Source organism: Triturus cristatus, chromosome 2_2 (assembly GCF_964204655.1).
Source record: "Triturus cristatus chromosome 2_2, aTriCri1.1, whole genome shotgun sequence".
Classification (NCBI taxonomy): domain Eukaryota; kingdom Metazoa; phylum Chordata; class Amphibia; order Caudata; family Salamandridae; genus Triturus; species Triturus cristatus.
In genome coordinates this window covers 203,352,125-203,364,545 of record NC_140582.1, presented here as the reverse complement: position 1 = coordinate 203,364,545, position 12,421 = coordinate 203,352,125, and the positions used below count along the sequence as shown (strand labels likewise).

At 46.8% G+C, this 12,421-nt stretch overlaps 1 protein-coding gene across 2 annotated transcripts in view; it reads left to right on the top strand.

Moving 5' to 3' along the window:
- LOC146862017 (broad substrate specificity ATP-binding cassette transporter ABCG2-like) overlaps nt 1-11,049 on the top strand; it is a 319,514-nt gene extending 308,465 nt beyond the window's left edge. For both annotated transcript variants that reach the window (XM_085641178.1, XM_085641179.1), the window contains exons 15-16: nt 1,073-1,182; nt 10,356-11,049. In XM_085641178.1, the coding sequence (XP_085497304.1) occupies nt 1,073-1,182; nt 10,356-10,503 (258 nt within the window). In that variant the 3' untranslated portion in view covers nt 10,504-11,049. The remainder of the gene's footprint in view (nt 1-1,072; nt 1,183-10,355) is intronic.
- The last annotated feature ends 1,372 nt before the right edge of the window (nt 11,050-12,421 follow it).

Below are 12,421 nucleotides of genomic sequence, written 5' to 3'. Positions count from 1 at the left end.
TGGTGTTTAATGTTCCTACGGATTGTGGCTGTTGTGCGGCTACGTATGCTGCTTCCAACTCTAGGAGGAGAGCCTCCATTCAAGAGCCTACTTCCTGTTGACACCTGTTGTGACAGGCTATGTAGTTAATAAGTCTGCCCTACATGTACAAAAACACCCCCCAAAGTGTACAGAACCAGCGTTTAGTGCCTAGCATTTCTTTATCGTCTTATTGACATAAAGATTGAACGACTTGTCTGTCCACCACCAGGTATTAAAGTGCTAACTTCTCCCACTATACCCATGTGTCCCATCTAGTGTCATTTTTAAGGGTGATTGGTCTGAGAGCCCCTGGGCCATTATTTGTATCCTTAAACCTCACCCAGATTTATCTTGGGCATAAACAAATAATCTAGTTCGTAGTATGACTTATGGTTGCCCAGGTAGAAGGGTAACTACTCGTGCATGGATAGGTTTGGTGCTGCACAGTTCGGAAGTTCATTGCAGACAGCAATTTTGCCAGAGGGATCGGATCATGATGCGTGAGGTGCCACTATTAGGTCTATCCAGATGGACAACCCAATTAGGGTTGCTGCCTGTGATCAGGGTGTTGGGAAATCAATCAATTTATATGCTCTAGAAAGCCTTCAGTAAGGTGGGGAGGGGCGTATATGTTTACAACGGAAGATACCTTTCCAGCTAGAATCTCTGTGACTGCAGCTTCTCTGGCTCCCTCATCCCTCCGGTGGTTCTGCTTCAAGGTTACAGAGTACCATGTTCTTACGCCCTTTAGTCTTAAAGCATTCTATAAAAAGTTTGAACAACGCACTAATGTTAATTATGTCTAATCCTAATGAGCACGCTTCTAATTGCCTTTTTAAATTTATATCTACTCTAGTATGTCCACTATTCTATTTCCTCTATTGTGCTTTGTTGATTTCTGTTGAGGTCTACATAAATAACATTTCCAGTCTTACATAGAACCAAACAATGGAGACACTTTGACTTGTGATGTTGCTCTAAAACAGATGCTTGGAAAGAATTCACCCTAAATTTCTCTCTAATCAATTCTATGTTTTATTCTCTCTGCAAGGCTCTAGAAGTGAATGAATTTATAGGACTGGTATTTGACCAAAGTCAATCCAACGGCAACAACAGCTTCACTGATGGAAATTGCAGTAGTAGCAGTGCCAGCTCCAGTCTGTAAGTGTGTTGACTTTTAATGCATCCTCTGTGTCCACATTGTAACGTTCCTTTCCACAGAGCAGACTCTTCTGGTACTTTGAAATATTGATTGTTCCAGCTTCCAAAATATCAAACGACTCCATCAGCAGTCAGGGTGGTGCTGGATAAAGGTTAGACATCCAAATAAGGTATTGTTAGTATTGCAGTTTTAAAGCTCCTCAAACAAGGTGTGCGGTGTGTTGCACTGTGAGTGGGTTACATGTTAAATCACTGATAAAATGATGGAAGTGTGATCAGCAGTCATTGAGAGGCAGACAGACATAAAAAGGAAGTTAAATATGCATCAAAATAGGAGACATGTTTTACATATTTTTACATACATATGTATTTTCATGTCAGAGGTAGTATAAAAATATAAAAATGTGATTGCAAGAAATGTGTTGGTGAGAGAGAGTGGTAGATATTAGAGCTATTGATTTCAAAGAGGTGGGCATTGAGAGAAATCAAAACGGGACTCGGGAGTTTTGATGCCCCTAGAGTAGGTACATCTTGGGTGATGGGGGTGAAGGATCTGGAAATTTGACTGCTCTGAACATTCAAGGTCCAAGAATGTCTCAGGTACAGTCACGAGGTTTGTTTGGCTGAGTATAGAAAGTGAGGTGACGCGGTGTGAGATACCATTCATAGCTTTGAATTCCGAGGTAAGTTTGTGCACACACTGTGCTTTAGGTGTACCCCTTAGCAAAAGTGTCAGCAGTGGAGAGAATTATGTACACGACTGGGAAATGTATCTAATGTTTTGATGCAAATTTGAATATTTGGGTTAGGTGGGGAGATGGGATATATTGGTATTTGTTATGTTATTTGACATTTATAAAGAATTTTAAGACTTAAAGCAAAAGCTGTGTAATGATGAGACTGAAAGAAGGTAAGCTGAAAGTGCTCCCACTCACTGGCAGCTATCACTGAGAAGGCTGCATCACTAAACAGTAGAGTTTGAGGTCTGAGGATGTACAGCAAAGGAGGTCCTCCTCACACCTCGCCGTCAAGGCATGGAACACCCTCCCACTGAGCCTACGACAGACCCAAGACCTGCTGACCTTCAGGAGGCTACTCAAGACCTGGCTCTTCGATCAGTAGCGCCCCCCGCCCCCCAGCGCCTTGAGACCCTCATGGGTATGTAGTGCGCTCTACAAATGTTTGATTGATTGATTGATGGCCACAGGAACACAGGGTGCGTTGTTGATGGCTAACATGGCAGCTGCTGTAGTGCAGAATGGTTCTAGTCACATGCTAGAGATTGGCTGGGCATCAAGATTCCTGGTTGAGCAGGCTGATGGCGAGGTACTTGAAAGGAAATCAGCCGTGGAGCAGAGGATTGTGGAGGCTAAAGATGCACAAAAATATTTAATTCCTGTATATGAAGAGCTAAGCACAAGGCAGTGTAGAACCATCCTATGTCAGGTGGCTATGAGACAAAGACCTCGATCGGGACCACGACCTGAAGGCCTGTCCCAACTGCTGCACTATGCTCCCAAAGACCTTGAGGGAGTGCTCCCTCAAGCTTCTGCTGACTCAATGCCACGACGATCAAGGTCCCAGGAGCGGTTGTGGAGCCCGAGGCCGTCATCGCACTCCAAGTCATTGAGCCATTTGAGTAACTCAAAGTCCCACATGAAGAAGAAGTTGAAGCGTGCTTTGATTTCACGGCGGCCGACAAGACAAGAGAGCATCACCACTGGGGGCCTAGCTCTGCACTTGAGCCAGCACCTGTGCCGGCTCCTTGCCTCCACGGGTTTCCATGAGCTGGAGCGACCCCCGCCCTACTCTAAAAGAATTCTATGAGGGCATGCACCTCATATTTGGGCAGCCCATTCTTCCCGGTGCACCTTCAAGCCAAGTGGGTTCGGGGGGGGGGCCCTTCAAGATTTACGCCAGTGGCTCCGCCATCCCAATCCTCTTCCCCAACTCTGACACCGAGCACCGACTGGAACCTTGCTGTCCAGGTTGGAGTATGAGCCTTATTCTTACTGGACAGGACTCAGGGAGGAATGGGAGGGATCACTGCCACCAGCCTTATGAGATAGGAAATGTGGACTGGTGTGAGAATCTGGGTGAAGCCAGTGGGCTGGACACTTTTACAGACACTAGCAGGCTTTCTACCCCTACTGTGGCTATGGAGGAAGGGGCGTCATTCGCCATGGTAGTGCGGAGGGCAGCTGAGGTCCTTGACTTTAGTCTACCCTCCGTGGCAGTCAAGACAAATGTCTTGACAGAGGTGCTGCAACCAGGTTGTCCTTCTCAGGACAGCTACTCGTATTCAATGAAGCCTTTAAGGACGTCCTAATTGGGACCTGGTCCAACCCCCTACACAGGGGCACTTTTAAATAGGACAGTTGCCCGATGACACCGCCCCCCTCCAAGGGACCCAAACTTCCTCACCCTACCCCGAGAGCTGGGTGGTCCACACCTCGACGTCCCATGTAAATCCTGGTGCATTCCCTAATGCACTCCTAGTCAGGGAATCCAAGCAGCTGGACAGTTTGGGGAAGAAGATGTTTTGTTCCGCCAGCCTGGAACTGCGGTCTGTAAACACTGTGTGCCTTTTGTGCTGCTATTTCTGTGCTCTGTGGGAAATGGTTGCGTAGGTGCTGCCAATGGTCCTGGAGGAGGCTCGAGACGTGCTTTCCCAGGTCTTTGTCAAGAGGGATGCAGCTGAGTTCACCATTTGCGGTGGACTAGACACCACTGACCCACTAGGCAGAGCTGTTTTGCCGACAGTGGCCCTGCAGCACCCCACCTGGTTAAGAACTACTGCAGCGGTTCCCAATCTTTGCAGCGTGGCACCCCAATGCACCGTTAAAATTAGCCAGGGGAGCCGCGAACCAATGCGCACCAGTTTTGGAATCACTAAAGCTCCCTCATATATTCCCGCATCTCTGTTTTTGGTTTGCCTTTCCTTATAACGAGTCAATCAAGCAAGGGCATAAATCAATGAATATCAGAATTCGCCTGCGTCTTAATTTTCCAGGTGAAGACTCTTAGTTCAGAATGTTCAGAAATAATATTTCTTTTCTACAGTACATTATATAGCAAAATGCCTTTATCGGTGTTTCAGTTTTCAGGATGTATTTTATGCAACAACTTGTCATTAGAGGAACCAAAACATAAAAACGCTGATTCCTCCATAAGGGGATTCTAAAATGCCTCACGCTGGTTACACAGAGATGGTTACAATAGGTGCATCATCCCACTATCTACACAGGGAGAGAACAGTATGCAATATCTTGATCTGTAGCCTTCACTGTAACCACGAGGTTACTGCAATGGGCTATTAGAAGCACAGTTATTACACCACTAACTATTCAAATAAGGCATCTTACAAATGGTATTGGGATGGAATAATCATACTTCTAACTCAGTGCAAAGATGAATGAAAGTGTGAGTCCACCCAGCCTGCATTAGAATCTGTAATGTGCATATTATACACTAATCTCGGCTCAACCTACTGAGCTCGAACTACAGTCCAGGACATCAAAGGAAGCACAATAGCGCAGCTCCCTGGCTTCTTGATCGGAGCAAGTCGAATACGGACCCCAAACGGGGATTGCTGCAAAAATAATAAAACGTTAAACATTCCGTGAAACTTTGTTTTTTATTTGAAGGAAATTAAAATTCATCCTCCTTACAAGTTGCAGAAGAACAGTGCGGGGAAGTAACAGGGTTTCATCCCCACAGTTTGTTCTAATTTTCATGGAAGCAGAAATAGAACTACATATGACGAGGACACAAATCGACACTGCTAAACACAACATCCAATGTTGTTTGGGGTCGTTTTAAAGTCAAATAACGAATAAGAACGAAGACAAACAATAACAATATTCATCCGCGACACACCTTCACCCCCAGCACTGAACTGGCACACCAAGGAATCGGTAGGGAAAAAGGGGCCGCGGGCCAAAGGTTATCCCTCTCCTGCTGCGGCATTGAGTGAGGGTTGTTAGCACTGTGAGGGGAATAGAGTGTACACGGGGCAGCAATTCCAAGGTGATGACCTCCCACCTTTGACAAACTGATGGGGCTTGAGGGGAGATGGGGCAGCAGGCACAAAGTGAATCCCCCAATACCGGGATGTAGAATGAGGGCTGCTGGCATACTGAGTGAGCTTTAGTGGAGAAGCGAGAGCAGGCCCAGGATGACCGCTGCTCCATGTGTGCATGGTGTGCGTCCTGCAAGCATACCAAGATGAGGCCGAAGGTAAATGCATCGTCTCTGAGACACTCTAGGAGCACCACTGGCACAGAGTGTCCAGCAAAGGCTGGAGGGAAGGGCCTTGCACCTGCACCCGTGAATGTGCACACTGCTGGTCCTGTGGGGGCTGCAGGCAAGAGGGAGGCTGTATGATTATAATACTTTCATCGGCTTCAGCCCAATTATTTTGAGGGAGAAAAATGGAAGTGCTCCCGCGGCCGGACTTACTTCTCCCAGCTGCCCCAAAAAAAAAAAACATAATGGAGAGCTGCAACCAATGGCCAATATGTCAAGGGAGCTGCTTGTTGAAAAGGTTTGGGAACCACTGGACTACTGGCTTGTCTGGGGATGTCCAGTTTTCACTCAGACATGCCCTTTGATGGCTCCCATCTCTTTGGAGACAAGGCGGATTTAGCACTGAAGCGCTTTATTGACAGCAGGGCTATGACAGGGTCTTTGGGGCTTTCTATGACCCCTCGTCACCCCCCATCCTTCTTGCATGGCCATGAAAGGGGGGTACAGCTGTGCCCTTACCGGCCATGACACCACAGTGCTCAAACGTTCCAGTCTCTGCGTGGCCATGGACATGGTACCTACCAGCCCTGTGGGCTGGGTGGCCAGCGGTTGCATCAGTCCACCAACCCCTCAGCAGCCGCAGCCTCCAAACCCTCCTAGTCAGCTCGTTTATCATCATGGGCACACAGTGGACGGCAGGATTTGCCATAAACTGCGCTGCTGGCAGTCTATAACATCGTACAGGTGGGGTTTGCAGACTGTCCAGGATGCTACTCCCTCCCCTTCGAGACGACACCTTCCTACAATCCACCTACTTACAAGAGGCTGAGAGAAGACCACCTATCTCTTATCTGCCGGGAAGTGACTGCTTTTTTGGCCAAAGGATTCATAGAGAGTGTGCTCGCTACTTTTTGGTGCCCAAGAAGGACAAAGGCCTTCATCCTATCCTCGACCTGCACTCTCTCAATTTCTTCCTCAAGAAGGAGAAATTCAAGATGCTCACTCTTACTTAAGCCTGGGACCCTGGAGACTGAATGGTAGCGTTGGACTTGAAGGATGCATACTTTCACATTCCCGTCCTGCCTGCCCACGGGCATTACCTGCGGTTCACAGTGGGCTACGAGCATTTTCAGTTCATGCTCCCTTTTGGTCTCACCAGCGTCCCTCGGGCGTTCACCAAGGTGATGGCAGTGGTTGCAGCTCATCTGCAGAGATTAAGGATGCCAGTCTTCCTCTATTTTGATCACTCTCTGTTGAAGATGGGCTCTCCCAAGGCTGTTGTCTCCCATCTTCTGACTACAACAGACCTCCTGCATTTGCTGGGATTCATTATCAATGTGCCAAAGTCACACCTGACTCCCTCAAACACGCTCCCTTTCATCAGGGCTGTTCTGGAAACTGTGCAGTTTTGGGCCTATACTCCAAATGGCGAGTCCAGGATGTTGAGGCTATAATATCGTTGGCAAATGTGGGCTTTGCAATGGGACCTGAAGTTCCAGTGGGTGCAACATCAGGGGAAGCTCTCCGACATTGCCCAGATATTGGAGGGAACTGCAAAGGACCTGCAGTGGTGGTGGCTTACAAACTTCGATTGTGTCAGCGGCAGACCCCTTTCCCTTTCCCAACCAGATCCGATGGTAGTGACAGGTGCGTCACTCCTGGGATGAGACAGCCATCTGGGAGATGTGGAGATCCAAGGACTCTGGTCTCCAGCGGAATCCAGACTCCACATCAATCTTTTGGAGCTCCGACTGGCATTGAAAGCCTTTCTACCTTTCATCCAGGTAAGGCTAGTGCAAGTGTTCATGGTTAACACCACCGCCACATGATATTGCAACAAGCAATGTGGGTTGGGGTGGGGTCATGGACCCTGTGATAAGAGGCCCTGCGTCTCTGGACATGGCTGGAACAGCAAGACACATCCTTGGTGTTTCGACATCTGGCAGGTTCTCTGAAAACCAGAGGGGATGAACTTAGCAGAAGATGCCTAATGGATCACAAATGGGGTCTCCATCCGGAGGTGATGTAAGGTCTTTTTCAGCAGGGGGTTTCAGCTTGGTTAGGTCTGTTTGCCAATGACGAGAGCATGCAATGTCAGCGATTATACGCACTGGAGTTTCCAAAGTGAATCTCGCTCAGAGACGCTTTTCATCTCAAGTAGAGTTCAGGCCTCCTATATGCCTTTCGGCCCGTACCACTCCTGTCCAGAGTTCAAAAACAAGATCAGGAACGACTGGGCTCAAGTCATCCTTGTGGCTCCAGATTGGGCACGGAGGAACAGGTATCCTGACCAGTTGAGCATGGCCATCAGTCCTCTGACTATGCTGGATCTTCTGTCGCAGCAGCGGGAAAGTTCTCCACCTGAACCTGTCAACACACCGCCTTCTTGCGAGGAGATTAATTGGCAACAGTTGACAGCTTTTGACTTTCCTCCTGAAGTCTGTAGTGTTATCTTTTAGCCAGGCGTCCTTCTACCAAGACGGTTTATGCCTGCCTTTGGGAAAAATTTGTGGCATGGTGTACAGAAAGACATATTGATTACCTTTCTGCCCCCACTTTTTCAGGTTCTCCTGTTTGTTCTTTCCTTTTCCCAAGGCTCTGCTCTGGGTACTGTTAAGGGATATCTTCTGCAATATTTACTTTTCTTCACTTGCCTGACCAATCCTTCCCTTTTTCAATCCACTATTGTATATAGGTTTTTGAAAAGTCTGCAACATATGTTTCGTCACACTCTTTTCGTTATGCCTCAGTGGGACCTTAATCTGGTCCTGACGTTCCTGATGTGCACTCCATTTGAGCAAAACTGTCCTGTCAGGCTCCTTACCATCAAGACGGCCTTCCTGGTGGTAATAACATCTGCCCGGATGGTCAGTGAGCTTCAGGCTTTGTCATCCAAGCCTCCGTATCTTAACATCTACCCAGACAAAATGGTGTTTCGTACGAGAGCGTCCTTTCTTCCGAAGGTGGTCACTCCATTTCATGTAGGCCACACCATTACTCTGCCTACTTTTCACGGTCTGCTCATCTCGCCAAGGAAAAGGAGTGACTCTCTGTTGGGACCCAAAAAGAGCGTTGTTGTTCTACCTTGACCACACAAAAGAGTTCCAGGTGGACGACCTACTCTTTTTGTGGAGTATGTCAGAGCAAAAAAAGGACGTGCTGTACAGATGAGGACCATCTCACAATAGATCGTACTGTGTATCAAAATCTGCTACACATTGACTAAGAAGCACCCTCCAGAGGGTTTGTGTGCTCATTCTATGAGAGCTAAAGCAGCAACCACTGCGTTAGCTTGAAGAGTTAAGGTCCTGGACTTCTGCCAGGCAGCTAGGGGGCTTCTCTGCACACGTTTATCAAACACTGCTGTCTGGACAGTCAGGTCCGTAGGGATGGGCACTTTGCCTGTTCAGTCCTGCAGGACTTCCTCATGGAAATTGGTCCTCAGACCTGCCTCTGTGGAGGTATCTCTTAAGTGTCTATTCTAAGGTAAGGAATCTGCAGCTAGAAGATAAACATGTTACTTACGTTGGGTAACGCCTTTACGGTAATGGTAGAGACTCTTATCTAGACATAGATATAGATCCTGACGCGCTCTGTGAACTGATTTCTATTGACAGGGCTTTCCCCTTTCAGAGCCCTAGTTTTCCACACCATTAGTCAGTGTACTTCATGGCACCATGCTTCTGGCTTGGAAAATCGCAAAAAATATCTGATGTCCGCATGCCTGAGTGGTACCTATATAGGCACTGCGGACGACACCAATGCGCCACACGGAGCCAAACGACACCACCTACCGGCGCAGGGGTACTGCTCACGGTCAATTTCCGGATCTAGTCTGACGGCTGGGGATTATTCTAAGGAAAGTAATCTGCGGCTAGATGGAGTAGTCTCTTACACATTCAGGTGATTACTGCCCTAGTTGCTGTGCTCTGCTGTCTGCAGCGCATGCACTCACTTTACAGGGATTTTCACAGTAAGGACCTAATTATTAGGTGGCCAGGTTACTAGTGAATTGTGCGGTAACTGCTGGTACCGCACATCTCGTAATTATGAGTCATGTGGTAAATAACTGCAAGTCAATCCTGCCAATATTTGGATAGGAGGGGGGATCCCTTATGGTATTCTTCAAAGACTGGTTATTTATCATCGTATTTTTCATTCCCAACAAGTCGTTCCCAATTCATTTTGATCAGGTGGAGGCTGATTTTATCAGGTGCAATATACATCTTACGCCAATTAAAAGGGCCACTCACAGACACGGTTGTGAATGGCATCATGCTAGGGCCCCAGTTAAGCACGTTCCGGGCAGCAGCTCAGCACTTCTGCCCCTTTTACGGATGTATTTATTATGAGGGTTTTTAAACCTGCTCTTTACTTTTCAGTTACCTCTGATCGCTGGTTATTGTTGTTCCAGATGAACGGATATTCGAAAAACACGGTAGGGGTGTAACACAGACCCCTGTATTGCACGGAAACCCCTAACCTTTGTGGAGCAGGGGCCCTTTCAGCCCGAGGCCAAGGATTACCTGTGAGATATGGGACTCTTAATCTGTTTAAAAAAAACAAAAAAAAACAACGTCATTCTTCCCAAAAGGTGTATAAAGTTGATGTGGTGGTCTATTTTGGACATGTCTGTGTGGTAGCCTTCAAGGACAATGGGAGTGACTTTTTGCATCTGAAATACTGCAACAGCCAGTGAAGTGGAATGAGACAGACATTTTGTAGTGTAACTGGCGCTAACGTAAAGCGCCTTGGGCTGAGTCGCGCTATATAAAGCTGCAACAACAAAAAACTAACTTTTTTTTTTGCGATCGATGTACACAATGTAAAGCTAGCACCCTGTAAACAATAACCCATCATGAAAACAATGCACACTCCAATGAGACGGTTACTGACCTCTGTGTTTTTTCTCTGTTGACTTTCAGATACACTGGCGAGCAGTTTTTGACCCTGCAGGGCCTTGGTCACACTCCGTGGGACATATGGCAGAATCACGTGGCCCTGGGGTGTATGACCATCATATTTCTTAGCATTGCCTATTTGAAACTGTTCTTCATGAAGAAGCTGACTTGAGAGAGCAACCTGGACTGATTTTATTGACTACTTAAGGGTCTTTGAGACAGGGGATTTTATTGACTACTTAAGGGTCTTTGAGACAGGGGATTTTATTGACTACTTAAGGGTCTTTGAGACAGGGGATTTTATTGACTACTTAAGGGTCTTTGAGACAGGGGACTGCTTGGAAACGTATTTCAGGAATGCCTCTCATCAAACAGCTGTCATTTTATTGCACAGTTACATAGGATAATTATGTGTTTTAAAAATGCCTCATTAGTTTATCGTATTTCTATTATCCTTTCAATTATGAATATTTTGCTTCCAACAGATTGTATTTTTATATCTTTGCAAAAAAAGTGCTGTTACCATAGACTGTATGATAAAACACTATTAAACTATGTTCGTTTATTTTTCTTACTTTGCTCAAGAACGTGTCATAAGCAATGTACAGTAAATTAATCAATATTTAATTTGAAATCAAATTAATTCTTGTAAAATTCTCCTTTGAATTTTTTTTTGTAAAAAAAAAAAAATCCTTATTAAAATGGTGTTCCTAATTTGCTTCCTGTGTCTGTACTTGACTTTGTGAATAAGTGTGGGCGAGAGATGATGGTTCTTCATGGCGGTGCCTAGAGATTACTTGTCTGCGTCTAAGAAGGCTTCTCGCTGAATGAAGATTATTTACATGTCTAGCATGCTGAATTCTCGGACTCTTTGTAAGAATTATGCTACACTTGCAACTAGAACAGGAAGGGAAAGCGTGTCAATGTCTAGAGAAAGAAAAAAAAACAATGAGTTGTGTTTTTTTCAGTATGAAGAAAATAGGCCTCCCGTTATGTTAATGAAATTTTCTTTTTAGGTCTCGGTCGAGACAGCTTTGGTTGCTTTTGTGAGCTTGTACCACCGACACACATTGTACAGAGAAAAGGTAGTAGGTCCGCACCTCTCAGCTATTAATTATTGTAAATGTCTTGCACATTCTGGGATAGCTCAAATTACAGCCACTAGGGGCAGGACTACATAAAGTAAGCAACGGGGGCACTGAGTTAAGACAAATGGCCCGATTATATGGTGCACGGTGCTGGGGCCACAGTAAAATAACATGCCATTTTTCTGTAATATCACCCCAGTACTGTGCAATTATATGTTGAGCCCCATGAAATGGGGAATCACAGTGCAGGACCCCCGTTGAAAACCTATGTAATTCGCCATTCCATGGGGTTTTATTGCAAACATCGCCTGCTCTGAGTAGGTGATAAATATATGTGCTGGCATGTCGTGGCAGGCCGGCGCTAGGCATGGGCGTATGGGCAGCTGCCCAGGGCCTCGCTCTCAGCCCACCAGCATGGGGCCCGCAGCAGTGCAACACACCACCAAACCTCTTGTGCCCCTGCTGATCCCATTGAAGAAAGGTGTCCGTTTGCAATTGAGCTTACAAGAGGGGCCCCCTCCCTGGGCCTCTCAGGGGTGGTGTAGGGAGGCCTTGGGGGGAGGGGGGGACAATTCATCTTGTGCCAGTTGCAAGGAGACGCATTTTGTCCTGCAATTAGGCCTCCTGCCTGGCTGCCCATTCAGAGACACTGCGGGACATGCATTGTCAGCACTTTACCGTCTGCACTGTTTTAACTCTCAGCCCCCAAGCTATTCTCACACCTTCAGCCTGATATGAGCTGTGAAATAGGTGCTTGTAGGTGGCAGAGAAGGGAGCTGCAGCCCAGGAGGAGTCTGCACAAAGCAGCTTCCGGAGCCCTGAAGGTGTCATTTATGTAAATTAGAGGGGCCTCGCACATTCCCCTTAGCCCGGGGCCCCAAAAATCCTAGAACCGGCCCTGTGTCGTGGGGTGGGGTTGAGGAAAGGGTAGTGGGGGGTATAAGGGAAGGAAGGGGAAGCTTTTGTCTAGCAGGACTGTCTTGCTTTCGCCTCTCAGATAAT